Below are 21,114 nucleotides of genomic sequence, written 5' to 3'. Positions count from 1 at the left end.
GACATCAGCCTCTCATGTGTGCACCAGTAGAGCAGGTTTTTCAGAAGACAGAGGTTGATGAGGAAGGCTGGTTACACTGGGAAGTATGGAAAGGAACAGATCTTCCTCACTTCTCCTCCATCCCAACAAGTGTTGGGTTATTAGCTATGAAAGATCAATCTGGTGACCAAAAGCATAAAAAAAACCCCAGCATCTTTCTGCTTCAGAGGTGGAGAAACACAACTTGGGCAATTGCACTCAACATCTGAAGCTCCTCCAAAGAAGAGCCAAACCTTTTGCAGTTCCAGTTCAGTTTCTCCTGCTGCAGAGTGGCCACAGGCACCTCAGCCCATTCCCATCCCCACAGAAAGGCAGAGAGGGGCTAACACAGGCTGCAGAGGGTGCAGATGAGGAAGGATGTCAGTGGTAAGAGGCAGAGGGTGCAGCTTGGAAGGGGTGGGAAATACTACTTATTGTTCCTGACCTCATTGTTATCAACTTTGGGTCAAGAAATTCTTTGAAGTGTTAAAAACCCACCCATCTGAGGGCACTGCCACGACTGCTGCAGAAATCCAGTTCAGACTCTACACATGATGCAGTTTAGTGCATTTTACAGTTGCTTTTTACTGCCCCATTAATTAAGGAGATAATTTTCATGGCAGAAGAGTAAGAGGCTATAAACTGCTTCTGTGGGCAATTAAAAGGTTGAAGTGCAGAAGTCACTTGAGAGTACAATTCAGCATTGGGGAACATGATTCATGTAACAGAGGAAAAAAAAGACCCAAAAGAGAGAAATCCTGATTTCATGTTAGGCTTGAGGTAGCAAGAACCTCATATACCATCATGTGCTTGTGTATCTCTAGCTTGGAGAGGCAAACCAGGACTCTTGTTCCTCAGAGTGATAAATCTTGGTACTGATTTTTAGGTGTTGAGAGGCCCACTGGAGAAAAGGGTGCTTTTTTTTTTGACCCAAATCAAACTCTTTGGTGGTGAAAATGAGTATTACTTCACCATGAAAGGTAGAATGACCTTCACAGGCCAGCCACGTGGGTCATTTAACATGATTTACATCCTTCTCACAGCCCTACCTGTGGCTTCAGTGGAGATGTGCCTGCTCAAAGGAGGGGATGGTTGCCTCTCACTTCATTTTGCAGGTAAAAGCCTGAGAGAAATGAATCAAGCATGAGCTGGAGGGTGACTGGCCAGTAGGGCTTCAAGGAGATGCTTCAAGATGATGCTTCAAGAGAGCATCAGCTCTCACTTCCCAAATTACAGGTGGTGGTCGTGTCTTCCTCTGACTTTCTTCCCCTGTGCCCCAAAACTCCCATGGCCACTTGAGAAGTGGGAGTGTTGAGGGATTTTCCTACATTTCCTACATTTTCCAGGCCTGTGAAGCCAAAGTGTTGAGGAAATGAAGGTGGGGGGTGTGTGACTGTACCAGCAATCCCCTCAAAAGTTCAGCTTCCCACCTAAGTACACACTCAACGTGTGAATAAAATATCTGGGGCTTTTCCATTATTAAGTCTTCTTAAAAGCAGAGGAATATATTAAAGTTCATAAAGATCTGAGAGATTCTGTGCTGGGTGCTGCTGAAGAAGTGCAGCACCAAGATCATCTGCACACATGTAAGTGATAGTCATTTGTGGAAGTTTTTTTGAAAGACTTGGTTAATGACATTATTCAACCTCACATTTCTCCATAGATTCAGGGTATAAAATGATTCCCTCCTCCCTTTGGTGCATGTTGCTGGAGGCATCCTGATAATCAGACTAACCTGGGGACCAATTTTCAACTCCTAACAGCTCAGTAAACTCAAATGCTTAGGCAATTTATTCTCTGTATATTGTCATCTAGGTAACAGTTGATTTCTCATTCCATGCCTGCATTTTATTGTTTTAAACTGAAATCCAGCATGTGTGTTTCCAACAGATTATCTCCATAATCACTTTCTTTTTGCTATGGAAATGATCTGAAAATTGTTCTTTGAGATGAGAGAAGAGTTCACAAGGCCAAGCTGTACAAAAGCTGGAATAGTGCAATTATCATTTGTAAAGAGAAACTGTTATCAAAGTAACTGCGGGGGACACCTCCAGGACTCCTCTTAGAGTCAGGAAATTTGAGACATATATTTCTCTAACGTGAATTTCACTCCAAACCTTCCTGAATAATTCATGAGAGCTGCTATAATGTCATAGTGAAGCCTGGCACTTGAGGACAGAGCTCAGGGGGGGGCTGCAGATGGAGGGTTCTGCCAGTTCCTTTGGGGTAGGGGGGACAGAGTTGGGGGCTCATCACCAAGAGGGTTTTACTACCTGGGTGCCTTTGATTTGGGAAAGTTGGACAAAGCAGGGAAAGACTGTGGTGGAGGTGAGGACCTTCCTGATTCCTGTCTTAGGCTGCCTGCTGGGGAGGCAGGAAGGTAAAGGGGAGCAGAGACCCCATCCCCCTGCCCCTCCTCTGCCCTTTCCAGTGCTAATGGCAATCAGAACTCTGCTTCCTGAAGCAGCATCCAATGACCAAGACTGGCAGATAAGAGATATCACCCATTCTTTGAAGGAAGAAGGCACCTTGAGATGAGAAAACACCATTTTGTTCTGGAAAAGGACATACATAGGGAAATGGAAACCAGCATTTGATCCCAAAGTACATTTCTGATGCCAGGTGCTCCTCCTTTTTACAGCCTGCTAAACTAACTGTTTTAGCAGAGGACTTTAGAGCCCTAATGGCTCAAGGGTTGGACTTGATGATCTTGGAGGTCCCTTCCAACCTAAAGGATTCTATGATTCTATATTTGACCAAGGTCAGAGAGTGGCAAAATACTCAGGTTTGGTTAATTCCCAGAGGACAAGTTCACTCTATATAGGATGCCAAATTGCTGAGTAGTGCTAGCATAATTGTTTTTTCTGTCCTGGTTTGGGGTAAAATAAAGCTGGTTCTGCTCAAGGATTTTAGGTTTTAGCTGAAGCTCTTCTAATTAACTGCTGTGTCTGAAGTGAGCAGAGTTTTGTAAACTGTCTGGTTCTAGCAGTGAGAAGACTTCATGTTTAGAGTCACTGCCAGGGGTTGGGATGCAGACCAAGGCCAGTGCTGAGCTTGTGTCCCACATGGAGGGGGGCAGAGGGTACCCCACACCTGCAGGGAGGAGTGGGCAGGATAACTGACCCCAAGATTCACCAGTGGGGTGTTCCATCCCACAGCCAACATATCCAGTAAAGCTGAAGGATCAGGAGGGACAAGTCCTTCTGTCCTCTCTCTTCTGTCTTCTGCTGCTGGGCTGCTGCTTCTGCAGTGGTTGGGATCCAAAGAGGACTCCATCCATCCTGCCTTTGATCCTGAGCCCTGTGTCCCTGAACTGAGCTCCAGAGTCCAGCTCCTGTACATCTGCAGCTGAGCCCAGCCTGGGACCCTTCCCCAGGGGCTGCTCCCCAGCTAGGGGGTGATGGTGACGTGTGGCCATGGGGGGAGTTGGGGTCAGTACTAACTTTGTACATATTTGTACATATTCCATTTTATTATCATTATTACTATGATTATTAGTGGTAGTATTAAACCTATTTTCTTTTCTAATCAATAAGTCTCTCCTTTATTCCCTTTCAGAGGTGGGGGGATAGGGTTACAAAGAGCATCTGTTACAGTTCTGGGGGTGGCCCTGACCCCAAACTGTGACATTTTCACAACAAGACAAGGATGCTGTCACTGATAGTTCAGATGTTAAACTGCTGAGTTGCAAGTACAAGACTGCAATCATTTTATCCTTGCCAATCCCATTTTAATGGTATGCAAGAATCATGAATACTTGTTAATGATTGGCTTTGTAGTATGCAATGTTTTGTCTTTAAATGGGAGTCATAGGTGGTTATTACAGATAGTCAAGCAAAAGTCAAAAAGTTGTCTTAAAGACACTTGAAAGACTGGGAAAAACACCCAACTGTGATGTGAGAAGTTGGTCTTAACACATCTTGTGTTAAAGCCTCTGTATTTTTTCAAATTTTAATCATTGCCTAATGCTATAGATGACATCTACTGGGCAAATGAAGGCCTGGCACATCCAGCATTCCACAGCCTTCTGAATACTTGGTTACTTCTCAAAATTGCTGATGAGAACAAATCCTCCTTACCCCCTGCAGGAAGATCTTGTTGCACCTTTTATACAGGCAGCCAGTTTGTCACTGTTAAGAGGAAGGCCAGGAGTACAAACCCTCAACTTAGAACCTAGAGGATAAGAAGTGGCTCTGTGTGTGCACAGGAGGGGAAGCCTAAATTGTCCTCCTGAGACTATTATTTTCACTGAAGTCTAAATACTCCTTCTGTTTTGTTAGCTTTGTACAGAAGCAGGAAGATCAGAGCATCAGGGATAATACTTGTGTTAAAGCCTCTGTACACTGGTTCATTTTCTTTTGCCACTGGTCCATTTTCTTTTGCTTTGTGGGCAGCTATAATGGTACCTTTGTTACACTACCCCCATGACCAATGAGTGTGAAAAAATTCAATAGAAATGTGATAAGAGTTCATCAAATACAAGCCACATTAATGGCATAGTCAGAAAGAAAACACTGAAAATTCTCCCTTTATGTTGTCCAATTCACATTGGAACTAATAACAGACTTTCCAAGTGTAAAAATGTCATGAGGTATATTAACCAGGTTGTTGCTCTTCCTCCTTTTCTAGAGAAACTGATTTGAAGAGCAAATTTCTATCAACCCAAACTGCAAAAGCATGCAGCCCAAAAAGTAGGGCTGCTCTTCTCAAAGTTAGTTTATATCCTGTATTATACACTCACTGATATAAATCCACTGATGAAAATTCTGATGAATTTTTAGAGAAAAAAAAAAAAAAAACATAAAATTGTGGCTTCCTATCTGAATTTTTAAGAAAAAGCCTTCCACATACTTTGTATGTGCAGCTACAGGGTATAACTGAGTTATACCCTGAGTTAATTAACTGAGTATATTAGATAGTTGCAAGCATAATTATTTAGCTGTCTGCACAACCCAAATTACCCAGGAAACACTTTATTCTCTGTGCTAACTGCAAACCTGATGTGCCACAACTGCTCACACCTTTTTTGTGTAAAACAAGACTGAAATACATGGAAAAACAGTTAGTTTAGTATCTTAAAAATGGACTCCATCTTTATTAACTTAGTAGGGAGATTTCCAAAGAACTTAAAAAAAGGAAAGAAAAAGAAGCTGTACATTCAGGAGTGGTCCAGAACTTGGCTCTGCCCATGCAGAAAATAATGCCACACAGTGAGGTCCCTGGAGACATGACAGACTGGCACTTAGTGTCATGATTTGTTTCAACATGCCAGTTTTTGTCAGCTGCTCAGGTTTAATAAGGGGATTCACCTTGACCTGTTGGTCTTGGGATGTTCATGTAGATATTCTCATCACATGGGGGAGGATATTAGGGCAGTGTGCTGCTCCCAGCATCTTTGGTATTCTCAAAGCTACAGAAACTTTACTCTGCATTGCAAGTTTCCTTTGCAGAAGACAGCCCTGAATATAAAGCTCCCACTACTGGAGGCATGGAGATCTTCTCCTCAGGCAGCCATACTCCCAGCTGGCTTTCTGGGAGTGTCAGGGTAAGATCTCCCCAGGCACTGTTGGGGAGGTGAATATGTTTGTGTAGAAATCGATCAGCAGTTCAGTGAAGAGATTCAGAGGTACCAGAGCACTCAGGGATGCTGTTCCTTTTGATGGCCAGATGAGATTGAAACCAAAGACACAGGCCAGGCTGGATGCTGTCATTCTGTTATACAGGCTCTCCTGAGAAACCTGGGAAAACAGAAATATGAATAGTTATAGGCAGATACCTGCCCCAGAGTGAGAGACAAGACCCCATCCTGCACTGATGAGGGGAGTCAACCCTGGCCACTGGTACCTCACTGGCTTCCTCACAGCCTCAGGATTGACTATGCAGCCTAGAGCTATGTGGCCACTGGAGTCTGTGTCCCTCAAGCACAAGATAAGAGGTCAGTAAGTCAAGCAAACAGGCTGAATTGCTCCCTTATGCTAGGAAAATTAATTGCTTTCAATCCTTCTGTATGGAAGACCATGCAGTCACCAACTGAGATGTACAAGTTACTCTGAAGCTGTCAGCTCAGAACAGAACAGGGGATTATTGGGCAGAATCTCCCATGTATTCTTCCTGCTACAATTTCAACTGGAACAGCAAAGCAAAAATTCTACTTCTTAGTGTCTCTGCATTTCTACCTTGTCATAAAGCCTCCTGAGAGGCAGCTCTGTAGTGCTATGAAAAGCCTGAGAGCACTAGAGGAAGAGCTAAAAAACCATGATAAAGTGAACACTCCTCAGCACATGCACAAACTCCAGCTGCCCTCTAACCAGCAGCACAGGCTCCATTCCCCTTTCTCTCTTACAGCACAGTCCCACACCCTCCTCAGTGTTTTATCTAGCAAGGACTCTATTATTTGCTCAGTCATGAGGGGTCTACCAACCTCTAGACATGTGTGGGATGAAAGGCTTTTCCTTGGGGGACAAGAAGAAGCACTTATGTGCCCAAAAGCATTTTTTTTTCATGACCATATCAATTTTTCCAATAAGAGATGCTATTTTTCCTTCCAATCTTTGCCTTCCCCTTCTGTGACATGAAAGCCACCATGACACTACTTCTGCCACAAATACAAAGGTCATGAGGCAGGGCTGGGGAGAGGGAGGAGATACTGGTGCCACACAACCACATTTTCAAAGGATTGACTCCACAATCTGAGAATAAAAAGCTGTCAGATTAAAGAGCAATGCCTGCTCCATGCCCTTATGCAAAACTCACATTGTTCTAGAGCACAGACCACATTTAACCTGCTGACCTCAGCCTGCCCTCAATTCAACTACTCAGAAAAACCAACAAGCCCATCTTGTTCATTTAATATGCTTCAGGTAAAAGTTCATTAGACTACAGCAATGTAGCAAAAGCTAACTGCAAAATAACTAATGAGAGAACACAACTAGGATGTTATCAAGGAGATAGACCTAGGTATTCTAATATATTATACAAAATATATAATATATATGTGTCCTAGCTACCTGAAGGTAGATGTTTGGATACTAGTAATCATAACAAAGTCAGGGGCTGTGTTCTGGCCCCTGAGTTATGTGGCTCAAGCTGGTGGCACCCACACTGTGTACATGTGAAACCTCTGTAGATTAAGGACAAATTATTTTTGGGTGCTTCATTCAGCTGGAAGTCTCTAAACCACTGTGAAAACTACAGCCCATCACACTGTGCTTTCCACAGCACAAAATAAGGATATGTGCTGTGTATCCTGAGGCTTTAAGTGTCTAAGTGGCACAGAGGCACGTGGTACAGTACTGACCAACAGTGGAGGATACAAGGAGCCAAACCTGCTGCAGTTGTCTTCCCCTGGTTTTTGGGAGCCTTTCTGTGACACACTCCATGCCACAAGCTGGTGGTCTCTTCAAGCACTTGCTGAAACCCATCCAGCCTAACCTTCAAAGGTTTCATCCCAAAGCAACACCACTGCAGCTTGCTGGTAGGGGTAGATTTTTCTCCTTCTCTCATGCCAACTATTTAAAAAAAAAGGTTTCTATCTCCAAGATGAAACCATCTCTTCCCACCCACCACACCACTCTGTGAACGTTTCAAGGAGACAGTCCATGTTGAAATGCTCAACAAAAAATACCTGTGACACAGTTTCTCCCCTGAGAGAGAAAATCCTGGAGATAAAGTGAAGCAGTGATGTCTCACCTGAGGCAGAGCTCCACTCTCTGTGCCTATCTGTGAGTCACCAGTGAGGCTGGCACTTGGGAATTCAAGGGAGACACAGCATGTTGCTTCATTTCAAATGCACAGCAATCCCTTCCTCAGCAGATCCAAGAAAAAGTGTGTGTCTGAATCCAACCCTCCCCACAACATCTTTGTTGGCTCACCAAGAGCTGCAAGCAAGAAAGCCTTGTCACACCACTGATAAGAGCTTTATCTCTCCCTGAGGGCATCAGGCTTACCACCACCTCAACCTCCTCACCACTCCAATGCTGGATTTCTTTCTTGAATGACAGGAACACATCCACTTCACCTACAATGCCAGCATGAGCAGCTCATGATTTCTTCCAACACTAGACCATGGTAGCAGAGCATGCAGTCAACCAACCTCTTTCAGGGATAACACTCTAAATAACTGCACCCCAAAGAAATACAAATTACATCTTCAGCATTTGTACTAATGCCTTTAACTCTTTCTTTGATTCCTTCACAAAGTTTGTAGCCACCACCTCTGTTTCAGGTGAAAATATACTTGCTCTATTTGACAAGCTCAAGACAATTCTCCAAAGACCTAGACTGTATCTTTGGAGAAAACATCTGAAAATCACAGAAAAGTGATTACATAGAAAAGCATTTAAAACAAAGCACTACAGAGCTCCAGTTTGTTGGGTTTTTTTCCTCCTTTCATTAGTACATGAATAGAAAAAAACATTAAGTAATGACAGCCTACACTGAAAGTCCTCTAGAAAGATAAAACTTACACATTGCAAAACTCATCTCAGTGTCACATCAACAAATGCAAAATAGACATCTTTGCTATCCCAGAATCAACACCCAGCTCCCCACAACAAAACTGTGATAACCTTTGGGTTCCACCTACTTGCCTCCCAGAACCCTCATGGATCCTGCAGGAGTGAATCCAGCCAGCCCCTACACTTCCTAGAGAACTTCAGCAGTGAGGCAGGACCAACACAGCCAGCTACCAACTCACTTTCAAAAAACAAGGACATCAAAGTCTCTTTAGTTTCTCAGTCACAATGCTGAAAGGAACACCACAAAACATATTCAAAAGAAGATGACTAGATATTAAAACACCCACACAGACTGGCTGGAAAGAAAAGTTCCTATCCCCCCCTCTCAGCTACCTTGCAGATGTGCCAACTGCTTGGACCTGCTCCATGAGGATTAGTCATCTAATGCTTCCCATGTACCCCATCATCTCCAGCCACCCCCAGGCTTTGCTGGTGCTAATTACACTTTTCAATTGGACAATCAATTCAGACAAAACATTAATTTGGTGCCTTTTTTTTTTTTTTTCAGCTTGTACTTGGCTTTAACTTCACTGCTTCAGTTATAGGGATGAAGCATAGCTCATGGGGTCCAAAACCTGCCTTTTTTTTTTTTTTTCAGCTTGTACTTGGCTTTAACTTCACTGCTTCAGTTATAGGGATGAAGCTCATGGGCTCCAAAACCTTGTCCACTTTTTCTAGTTGGTCCAAGTTTGATGTTTTGAATTTGGCAGGTTTTTGCAGTGGTTTTTCACCCTTCCCCTGCATCAGGCATGACTGTAAGGACAGAAATAAGCAGCAGAGAGGGGAAAATGTGTAAGCACAGAGAGGGGGCTGTATCAGCTGGTAGCAAAACCAAAGTCATGTTTATAAAACCACAACCTAGATGACACTATTCCCTCTACAAACTTTGCTGGTTGTTTAGCTTTAGACTGTCATGAAAAACTACAATTAGAGTTTTCTGCTAGATGGTTTCTGGCTTCAGAACTGGGTAACTGTAGCCCTCAGTGGGCTTTGCCAATCATTTGCAAGAAGACTTCCCTGAGCCCTTTAAGCCTGCCAGTGTGTTCATAAATCCACTTCACTGCACGTGCCACACAGGGCTTGTGGAGCACCAAGTCTGTTTGGTGCATGCTCCTCTCTTGTGAGATCAGCTGAGCAAGCACAGACATTCTTTACAGACATAATTCAGGGGCTGACTTGTGAAAACTGATCTTTGTTTCCTCTCTTGCTCCTCGTTGCCCAATTCTGCCAAGGGACCTCAGCCTATTGCAGCTCCAAAGGGACCCTGCCAATCTCTCTCTGGCAGCCAGAGGCACTCCAAAGTGAAGAGGGACAGCCTACACCTTTCACAGCACACTGTGCTCATTACTGGCAAAATCACTGCTAATCTAAGTTTAAAAAATCTGGACTTGCTTTTGAAATTCAAGCCTTCTGCTTCTCTAGGAGTTTTACTGTCCTGCTGTAGCACCCTTGAACTAGGAGAAGCTGTTTCATTAAGGGGGTTGAGACTGCAGAGAAAATAGGGTCTATTTTTTTTTCTCCTTCCACAAGCCTGTAGCAAACCTGGAGTGTTCCAAACCTTTATCTAGTGATTACAATTCATCCCACTTCATGAAATTACCACAAGTACCTCTTGCACTACTCAAGGCTGAGCTCATGGAAGAATTAAATTGCCTCTTACATGTAAGAAGGTTGATGCTTGCAGGTAAAAACTAGGATTATTGGTAGAGTGCTCTGTTAAAGTTTGAATTGTGGCAGCTTGTGCAGCACACCAATCTGCAGTGAAGAGAAAATCTCCAGCTCCTACATTGTTCCACGTTCCCTTGACCTTTCCAAATGCAAATATTCCCTGAGACATTAAGGAGGAAAAGCCATGGATCAGCAAAAATTGCAGATCTGAGCATTAGGATCAACTTGGAGCTGTGCTTTACATAACAAGGCACACTCAAAAAAAAAAATGCCATGTTCTGTTGCCCAATTACAGAAAACACTCTGTAGTACTTTTGCACACCTCATTAACACCTCAAGTGCTCAGCTCTTAAGAAGTGCATTGAGATGGTGCATCTATTACTGGAACAAAGTCACTTACACGATTCATAACACTGAGGAGAGATATCAGTTGTTAAAATAATAGCAAATGACATGAGGATTTCCTTAATAGCATTAGAGTTCAGCTAAGCAACAGTGAATGAGCATGTGGGTATTACAGAAACCTTGCCAGTACTGTCTGAGAGAGGTTTGTATCTAAGTGTTCCCTTTAATCTTGCTTTTCTCTAGTGTTTTGACAGAATAAAGGGATTAAAAGTACTTGTTTCTGAAATGTGCTACTGGCTAGAATATGGCAAATATGTTTGGAACAGTTACTGAGGGGTAATTCCTCCACTGGTGAAAACTGGCATCATTCCACATACAGGAAAGATGTTATTTTGAAGATTGAATATGAAATATTTTGTTGATTGTCATTAAAGCTCACTAATGTTTCTATTATTTTCTAAAATGACACTAATTTATTTGGTGTTCTAGTTGCCCTTGATTTATAAGTTGCAGAAAAAAGGTGACCTCACCTCTGAAAATTACACAACTCTTTCCAGGCTTTCTTTTTTTCCCTTTGATTTTCAAACCCCAAATCAAATCAATAAGAAAATATATCTGTGAATGTGGAGTGGACAGGACTTTTAAATATTCCAGTGCAGGCACAGTTCCAGTTGAATTTACACAGTAATTTCCACTACATCTAAAGAATATCAGGGTGAATAGATGGCCAGACCACTGTTTAGCCCTGACTCTATTAGAACTGGAGGGTTCTCCATCCTGAGATCACTCCACTGGCAAGTCCAATCACCTCACCATACTATTTAAATTATTCACTTTTATTTTGGGAGGGGATGTTTGATGTTTCATTAACAAGAACAGATTTAGAAAGAAAAGACTGGTATTAGTTTGGAAATTTTGGCTATACTCACCATATGGAGAAAGCATATCAGATATTTTAGGACAACATAATTGTGTTCAGGAAGTCCTTGAAGGATTTGTTTACATCTGGTGACTCGTAAGCTGCTCTCCACACCTGCAATTTCCAAGTCAGTCTTAACTCCAAAACATCAAAACATTAAAAAGAAATAACACCTTCTTTAGATCTGCTGGAATTACTTTAGATATCCATCTGTAAAAATGCCCACAAGATTCATCTCTACTAACCTCCCTGAGCACAGTAACAGTTAGGGTTATTCCTTTGAATGTCCCTATCATATTTTGTATTATCCTGTATCTGGCTTATCTAGAGGATAAATATATCCTGTTTTTATAGGATATAAAACTTATATCCTTATAACTTAAAGAATGTTTTCTTGGTTCAGAGAAATAGCCAAAATATTTCCTTTGCTAGAAAGGACTTTCAAAGGTCTTGCTGGAATATTGTAATTCTTCTAGTACTCAAAGTTTAACACCAATTTGGAGAAAGGTTTGGTGACCACAGTCACATGTAACTAGCCCAATTTGTGCTGATCTTTTTTTCTGCATTTGTTGCATTTCTCTCTACCTACAACAGCTAGAGGTGTGCAGGAGTGTGTGTGCATGCTCAAAATTCCAGCATGTTAAATGTTCCCTCAAGCTCCAAATTAAATACATGAAGCCACACTGTGGTGAGCTATGTTGGTATTTTTCCTACTACAAACTACCAGGTCACATAAAACACAAGAATAGGAGTTCCAAGAATTGTTTTGCCAGCCTTCTGCAGAGCAAATAAAGCAGGAGCTGTGGCAATAGTGGGTAAAGGAACTCTTGTTAGCAGTTTTCATGGGCAAAGAAGGAGTTGTTTGACAATGATAAGCTTCAAGGTTTTATTGATGTCTTCAGTCACTCAGCTAATTTATTTCACAGCTCACATCCAATGCCTCTTTCAAACCAGGTTTCAGAGGAGACTCTAAAGAGAAGTTTCCCTATCAAGGAATGAAGGAGAGGAGATATTCTGTATTTTTTGATTTGCAGGTTATGAGATGTAATAGATACATCACACACTGCTCCAGTGTCTTCCAGAAGACAGAAAGAGAATTTACAAATCATCCCAAGACAGCTGTCTGCAGTCACACCTCTTGAAAGCTCCTTCTGCACTGTATTCACAGAATATGCCTTTGCTGCACTCCAGCCTGGCTCTCAATCTTAAGAGCTTTTAAAATCAGGATACCAGCACAGCATCAAGAAAAAAACAGTGGACATCATACTGCATAACAAGACAGCCCCTAGAGGAATTTTCTCCAACTCCATCTCTCATCATGTTTTGTCAATATCTAAAATACCAGCAAACAAAAATAACATGGAGTGAAGGTGTTTTGCCAAGCATTGTTCCTAGGACAATGCCCTGTGCTCAGATGCTTTTCAGATTTGTTCCCATTTTTCATTCAGCTCTAGCATGAAGTAATATGTCCACAAAATCAGCACAAGATGAACTCAGTAAAAATTAGCATTTATAGACCCTTCTTCCAAATTTCCCCCTCTTCTTTCTTTGAGTGACAGCCCTTACTCCCTCCATTTCTACAGCCTACCTGTGAACAGACCTTTTTTTTGAATGCCCTGAGATATTTAGTGTGTAGACAGATGAACCCTTGAACCCTTGATTTGAAAGGTGATCTACAGACTTGCAACCAGAAATTCAGGACAGACCTTCAGAGGATTATGAACATGACCAAGTTCTTCATGGAAATGCATAAATAAAGTTAATTGTATGAAAGAGTACACCCAGATGCTGGTGATGGGCACAGCATAAGGATTTTACCTAGAATACAGTATATCTAAGCCCAGTAAACTTGCTGTACTTCTACACTTTTACAAACACACAGCAACTGAGATTTATCCCCAGTCTGAATTATTTAGTGACCTACCTCAACCTCACAAGTCACTGTAGTGTTGATAACAGACTGCTGGGAGCCATTCTCCATTATAACATATCTAATCTCCTCAAAAAGCACTTTTTGAAAAAAAAAATGTGTGCTTATGACTTGTTAGTGGAAACTCTGTTGGTTCCCTGCTAGACTGATTGCTGCCTGGATGGCAAAATATCAAACTCTGCCAGTACTGGGTACTAAACCTCAGATATTCTGGGATCTCAGATATTCAACCCCCATCTATTAGGGAGTTGCCTTCACAGTATTATAAACTCCCAGTTCCTGATAAAGACTACATTAAGTAAAGTTTTAAAATTCATAGTTTCATGTGGTGCCAGAAGTTTAGATAATCAATATCTTGTGGCTTTAGATCCTTTCTTCCCCAGTATGTTATCCCATGGGAATAGTTCCAATAAAAACAATCCCATAAAAAAAAGGAAGCATCCAAATGATCATTTAAATTTTGTCCATAGAATTCTGCCCATGCTGCTGCTAAAATTAAAGCTGCTTTGACATAACCTATATCACTGACTGACTCAGTGCTGCACCATGACATAAAAATGGAGCCCAAACAGTTAAGATTAATACAGTATGATATAGATATATATATAAACCAGTAAGCCTTGAAAAAAGCAGAGAGGGTCTTGGTAATTCTGACCACTTTGATACAGATTATGAGTTTGTGACTGCAATGAAGCACTGGTAATATTATATCCCTATAACTGTCATGGTTAGCAAAGAACACTGACTTTGAATTAGCCAGGTCCAGTTCAATGTGCTGTAGAAATTTCTCTAAAATTTGTTTATACTCACTGGTGATTCCAAGGATGTGATCATAACACTCAAATGTTAGTAATGGCTGAGGGAGTTCCCTAAGGAAAGTCTTTAGGATAACAGCAGGAACATGGATATCATGATAATCATCAAAATTTACAGACTTGCCTAAAAGGAGAAAAAGAAGAAAAAAGCTGTTCAATCATATATATTACTTTTTCCTCTAAACTACTGCTTAAAAACTCTTTCACACTACATTTTGAACAGAAAACCTCTTGGCTTCTGCTGCTGCTACCTCCTAGTAATTTACTTTTTAAATTTTCATAGAGTTTATTAATCTTATTATAAGAGATTCTTACCATGAAGGTATTTCATAAAATGACTTCACAGGCAAGTCACTACATTTTGTGAATTATTAGGTAAAATTGTATTTCTTTGCCATAACCATAGAAAAACCCCAGAGGCAAAATGTCACAGAAACATTGTACTTTGTAACCACAGTGAGGTGCATACAGGTAATTTGAATGTTTAGGAAAAAAATAGACTATTTTTGACTCAAACCTTGTCATTCATCAGTAGCTACAGATTTTATAAGCTGGTCTGACATCAACTGAATACTTGCTATTCAGCAAGCTTTAAGTGCCTATCTTTCAGGTTTCTGTGCTAGTGCTCTTATTATTTTATGGTACAAGTGGGTTTATGATTAACTAGCTCCACAAAAGTTAGCATTTCTGCTTCCCCACCAAAGCCAAGATCAGCAAAGCCCTCACACACTACTGGCAATAGTATGCTGACAGCTTACCCTGATTGTAGAGTTTCTGAACATCTTTGATAGTCTGGATGCTGGCTGACCTTCTGAAGAGACCTTCTACTCGTAGTCCTGAAAAAACAATTAATGCAGGTTTCATCTGTAAAAGCTCTCACTCTCTTGTTTTTCTCTACAGGTTTGGTTGAAAACAGAACAGAAGCAGAAGGTTTGGGAACAAACCCACTTGATAAACTTATTTTTTGGAAATAAAGTCATTGAGAATACAATAGACAATCAAATAACGTTGCAATGTTGCCTACAGTACTGTCTTCAATGTGTCTCATAGAAATACTACCACCTCTCCTGAAGTGTTTTAAAATGTCATGCCAACTATAATTTGTCCTTAAAAGTAGCCTTCAGTTGTACCTAATGACATAGAAGCAGAAGATTTAGCTCCACCAGGCTCCTTATGCACCCAGTCTCTCTGAGCATAGCTGCAAACTGAGCCTGTAAATCTGTGTTTCTCCCTTTAAATGCCTTAAATCTTGAGCAAGCTAAGGAGGGCATTTGCAAAAATTCCCTAAGCTCCTTCTTCTGTCAGTGTGTGAGACAGGATCCATTAAGCTGAGGAATGTTTCATAGGATCTTTGGATGGAAGAGTCCATTTCTTAACCATTGAGGGGAACTAGACTCCCCAGCTCAAAGGTATTTTCAGGACAGACCAGTGCTCCTTCCACACCTCTCTAGAATTCAGTGGGACTTAACACTGTGCCTGCCCAGGGTATTGTGAAATACCTGATTCTAGTCCTGAGACACTTGTGAAATATTTAGCATAAAGCTCCTGAAGAGTATGTATCTAATTTGCTTTTATTTGCTGTGGACTAACTGAGTTCTGACTTCAGCTACAGAGGAAAAATGTCAATAAAATGCACTCAATCAAGGACCTAATTTGGACCACAACTTTCAAGGTAAGTTCTTTATCTGAATTGTTATGCAAAACAGGATGGGGACAAGAAGTGTTACTTTTCTTGAGACTTGTTGGTACTTCTTGTTTTGAGTTTGGTAAAATCCTCATTTTCCTCTCTCTTTCCTTCTCTCCAGTATTCTGTTCCTTCCACTCAGGCAATGCAGTCTGGCTCCCATGTATTTCTATATTTCTGGAGATTTCTACTGGAAGTAAGCTAAAATATTAGCTTAATAAATATTAAATAATAAATATACAAGACAAAAGATAAAACTGGTAAAGTTTTGAGCACAGTGGCAGAGCATTCAGTGACTTGGAGGCACTGCTGTACATTTCTTAATGTAAGTGTGGAAGATCAGATTGACTTTTGGGGTTTTTTTTCATGTTTCTTTCAGCAAAGTAATTAGCCAGACTGAAATCAATTTTGGTATATTTCAACTAAAGTACACATGCACCTCTTTACACAATCAAGAATCTTTATGGTGCTCTAGAAAAAATTTGAGTTATACATTAAAGGAAGATGAATCATTCTTGTAAATTCAGCCAGGCTGCACACATATTTTATACAAGAAAAATTTGTACATTAATACAAAATTCCTTAATGAACCCATTCTTTACAGAGCAGTATTTAGCATTGTTCATGTGAATTTACATTAGTATACTAAAAGACCTGATAATGTACTACTGAAGTAAATTTTCACAGACATGCTTTGGAGATCCTTGCAAAGAATCCCAAGCTCTCCTTGAAAGTGCTCCACTGACTAGATTAAAACTTAGATAAACTTAGAGGCTTAGTTGGAGTTCAGCTGAGTACAGCTCCTAGTAACTTTCTAAGCATTTATGCCTTTGCTTGTTACATTCCAGGCTGAATATTAAAACTTCAGCCCAGTTCTGGAAGGAGTATGACAACTCAAACTACAATATATAAGGAGGACATGTGTTTTTACTAAAGGAACCAAATGGACAATAATTATGATCTATTTGACCACTTGCTTTATTCCTGCCTAGGTCATGCTTCAGCTGAATAAAGTTACAGCAAATAACATCACTGTAGTAAAACTGTTGTATTAGATTTACAGCACAACCTATCCCAAGGCAAGGTTTGGGAAGTGGCAGCTGTGAACACTGAGGCATTGCCCCCAGCAAACAAGAAATACAATAACTCCCTGAGAATCTGCAGAAGTTTATGTTGGCTGTCAGTGGGCTTAGAGGCATCCTGTAGAAACAAGTCCTTCAGAGAAAGGCCATCATGAACCCTTGCAATTTGGTTTGCAGGAATTGGTTTAATAGTTAAAGCTTTTCTCTGACGTGAGTCTCGCTGTATAAACTGCCATGTAGTAAATATCAATTTTTAACATGTTTATCCCTTTATTGGCTAAGCTTTCAAGAGTCTAATTAAAGACATTAATCTGTAGTGTAGACAGCAGCTGGACTTGTCTGGCCCTGCATCCCATCAATGTTACTGTAATGGCACACTAAGCTCTTCCTGGATGTTTTCTTGAGGGGGAAAAGCAACTTTTATCCTCATCTACAGAAATCTGGGGTATAGGCAATATCCATGATTCTCCTAGAATTCATTTCTGGCTGAAACAGAATGGATATACAGCCATTTGTTTGATCAGAGGTGGCAACAAGCCAACTACCAAAGCAGGTATCTCCAATCTGTCTTACATTTGTGGGCACCCTATCCAAATGACATGACACTAATTAAATGTAGGTCAGTGCAATTCTTAGGGAAAAAAGAAAAAGCTGTATTCTCCTTCTAAAGTAAAAGAACAGCAAAAGAGCTACATCTTTCTTTTTTTTTTTTGGCATAAAAGATTCTCAGACCAGCAAATAATACATTATAGCCATTTTTAAATGAAGCATGGCTCATAACTTTGGCTTATTGGTAAAGAGAAACAAGACTCAACAGCAGTTATGGTATTGAAGGAGCAAAACAATGATCCAGGGAACAGAAACAGCCATTCCTCAATATCTTTTTCTGACTTCTGTGATGCACACAAACTGAAAAGGATGCTTTTTTTAGAATTCTGTAAGTCTATTAATAGCTCTTGGTGCTTGTTGTGTTTAAGCAGGGTAGGGGAACCTACCTGAAAACATGATTTAAGTGCCAGTGTTTCATATAACCTGAACAGCATCACATGGCCCCAACTGCAGTCTCATAAGGGATGGGAAGGAGGAAAGAGACTTGAAGCCTCTTGTTGGTGATTTCACTGTGATGGATAAACTCACAGCCTTCTACACAGTGAGGAAATGCCTTCTCCAAACCCATCTCTGCCTTTTCAGACACTAGGGGAAAAAAAAAAGCAACCCAGTTCTTGGAAGTACCATAATTAAGCTAATGCATGGTGCCCATGCTAAAATAAGAGTAACCACTTTGTGTTCTTTCTATAGACAAAATAGATGCCAGGTCCAGCAGAGTTACCAGATAAATAAAATTGGCTGAAGACAATCCTGATCTTTGTAGCTCAAAGTGTTCATTTGTGTCCTTTTAAAAAAAAACAGTTCTGAAGTAGCCTATTTAATTTCTGTTAGTAGAATTCTTCAAATCAAATCCTGTTGACAGCCTGACTCACATCAGCTGTTTCTTTCAAGAGAAATACTTTTGGGTTCCTGTACAAATTGAACTGTTTTGCCATTAGCAGCATGGGGAACACAGTGCAGAGTGAATACCAACCCTGGGGGAGCAGTGCTTGCCAGAACACTGCCAGGGGATGACTGACACAAGCAGCTTATCCAGTTCTGACAGCCAGCCAGCTGCATGTCACTCACATACTATCAACACTGCAGAGCCACTTTTGGGAGAAATCAGCACAAACTGCTCCCTGCCCCACACCAAAAAATATACAGATAGAGAGATGTAGAGATTAGTGGACTGTTGTTACTCTGCACTAAACTCTCCAGGCCAAAACCAATTAGATTTGTTTCAATATTAAGTGCTATACAGCAATAACTTGGTGATTTGACTAGTGAGGGAGTCATCTGTACTCCATGAAAAATAACTCTGAGAGTGAGAACTTAGCTGAGTAATTATTTAAATGTCAGTAATCAGAAATGAAAACAGGCACTCCATTCCACACTGAAATAAAATGGCTTTTACCACAGCTGAAAAAATGTCACAGTGCAATGACACAACTGTGTCACACTCCAAATTAATAAACAGTTGCTAATAATATTTAACTTCCTTCTACTCCCCCGTTCAGTTGTCCCAAAGGAAAGACATGGAAAATCAAAACCTATAAAGATAAATTAAAGCAACACATGCTGTCACATTGCTGCAAACTTGTCAAAGAAAGAGAGATGAGAAAATTACATTCTTTTTCTTTCAATCATCCTTGATTTGAGGGTTGCTGGCATCAAAAACCTTTGTTAATTTGTCTGCTTTCAGAAGAGAAAGAGCAAAGAGTGAGCATCTGAAATCCTTCTGTCCCAAATTCAGTTTGGAAATGTTTCTTTTGACTGGAGTCCTGCCAAGTCTCAGGAAGTGTCCATCCTGATTTGGAAGTGGTTTTCATTCTCATTAATACAACTGATTTAGACATTTTCTTGCAGATTACCTAATTCTAGCAAGATACCTTTTTAAAAATTAGAACCAATTTATTTTTAATACGAGGACTGATGATTTTCTAACAGATTTTAATTGTCCCTCTTCAACGTCCCTTAAATGGCCAAGGTGCAGCTGTGAATTTTTAAGCTTAAGGCAAATCCAAGATTTTTTTTGAAGCTAGAATGCAGTACAAGTTTGACAGGGAGGCTCCACAGCCTTCCCTTCCCTTCCCTGGTCCTCTGTGCAGTGAATACAGAGCAAGTGAGTGTGATGCTTGCAGTTTGTAAAGATGATTTCCACTGCAAGAAGCAGATCACAGGGGCAGGGGGAAAGAAGGGAGAGTTCCAGCCCTACAGAAAAGCTGAGCAGCAGCAGCAAGGACCTGGAACTCTGCACCCTCCCTGGAACCCAAAGTGTATTTGTGTCCTTGTAGTTTTGCATGTCATAGTCTCTAGCCTTTGGATTTATGAATGAATATTCTCAGTTTACACTCAGCACCTCCAAACATAATTTATTTACAATCCTGTACATCAAAAACACAAACTGTGCTTATTACAAGGTTCATTTTTATTTGATGGCACACAAGCCAGCCTTGGGATTTATCTCATCCCTGTGAAACTTAAGTAAAAACATCCACATGAAAACAAAAGAGCCAAGAACTCAGAAATGCTTATATGGCCCATGTCAAGCTTTGCCCACAGTGCATTTTTAAAAGCTACTTGATTGATCACAAGAAGTGGGAGCCAGAAGGCAAACTCACTAAGCTGCAGCAACCCAAACGTACTCAGAATGCACAACCATCCATTTCCACCCCTTCTGCCTATCACCACCAGGATGTGTTCATCCACATCAAAAAAAAATGGAACCCAAACTTTCTCCATCAGCAAGATTTGTTGTGCTTCATGGAAAGAATGAGGAGGAAAGATGAATCATCATTTACCACTGCTTCTGCTATGGAAGAGATAAAGGACAGCTGGTATTATAATCATACCACAGGACATTTATTACTTCATCATTAAACTTCTACAGCATGGTTATTACCATTTCAGTTAGAAGTCTTACTCATCACCTGGGACTCTCCTGGGCTGAACAAAAACTTTGTGCTGCAAAGTGCTTCCAGTCAATAAAAGAGATGAGGTAAGAAAGAAAGACTCAGCAGTGGGGGGATACTGTGAGATAATGTTCCTACAGGGGACAGTTATCTTTCCTGCTTTAGAATTCTGTGCTGTGATTCCTTCCCTCTGAGTTTATTGTCCCATCACTTCTGAGCTGCTCCTGAGCTCACAGGGTCTCTTTAGTAATAAGTTATCTATGCAACTTTTTTTTTAGCTGTTTCCTTATTTGGCCATTCCTGAGAAAGCAAATGTTTTCCAATTTTGGAAATCTGAATAATAATACCAGCAGGTTAGCTTTGGTTTTAAATTGTTTAAAACACAAATATATAGCTTCTATCTTTAAGGATACTCTCTAAAACATAAAATACATTAAAAATAATAATCCTACCTACATCCCCATCCCTCAGCACCTTGGAAGCCACACACACAAAGATGCCTCCCCCAAAGATGACATTATTTATACCCCTGTTTTCCAAAAAAGCTGGTCAGAAGCACCAGCTCCCATCCACAGCCTCACTTTGGCACAAAACAGGTTGCTGAGGACATGTGGGGACACAATAACCAGAGGAA

General features: G+C 40.8%; 1 protein-coding gene across 1 annotated transcript in view; it reads right to left on the bottom strand.

Moving 5' to 3' along the window:
* Positions 1–5,558: 5,558 nt before the first annotated feature.
* The window catches only part of ARHGAP8 (Rho GTPase activating protein 8), a 50,344-nt gene continuing 34,788 nt past the window's right edge, over positions 5,559–21,114 (bottom strand). The window contains exons 9-12 of the mRNA XM_008949826.1: positions 14,970–15,047; positions 14,207–14,335; positions 11,477–11,580; positions 5,559–5,756 (exon numbers count right to left, since the gene is read on the bottom strand). Of these exons, the coding sequence (XP_008948074.1) occupies positions 5,559–5,756; positions 11,477–11,580; positions 14,207–14,335; positions 14,970–15,047 (509 nt within the window). The remainder of the gene's footprint in view (positions 5,757–11,476; positions 11,581–14,206; positions 14,336–14,969; positions 15,048–21,114) is intronic.

Source organism: Merops nubicus, unplaced genomic scaffold (assembly GCF_000691845.1).
Source record: "Merops nubicus isolate BGI_N331 unplaced genomic scaffold, ASM69184v1 scaffold4471, whole genome shotgun sequence".
Lineage (NCBI taxonomy): Eukaryota > Metazoa > Chordata > Aves > Coraciiformes > Meropidae > Merops > Merops nubicus.
Note: the sequence above shows the minus strand (reverse complement) of the source record. Positions and strands in the feature narration are given on the sequence as shown.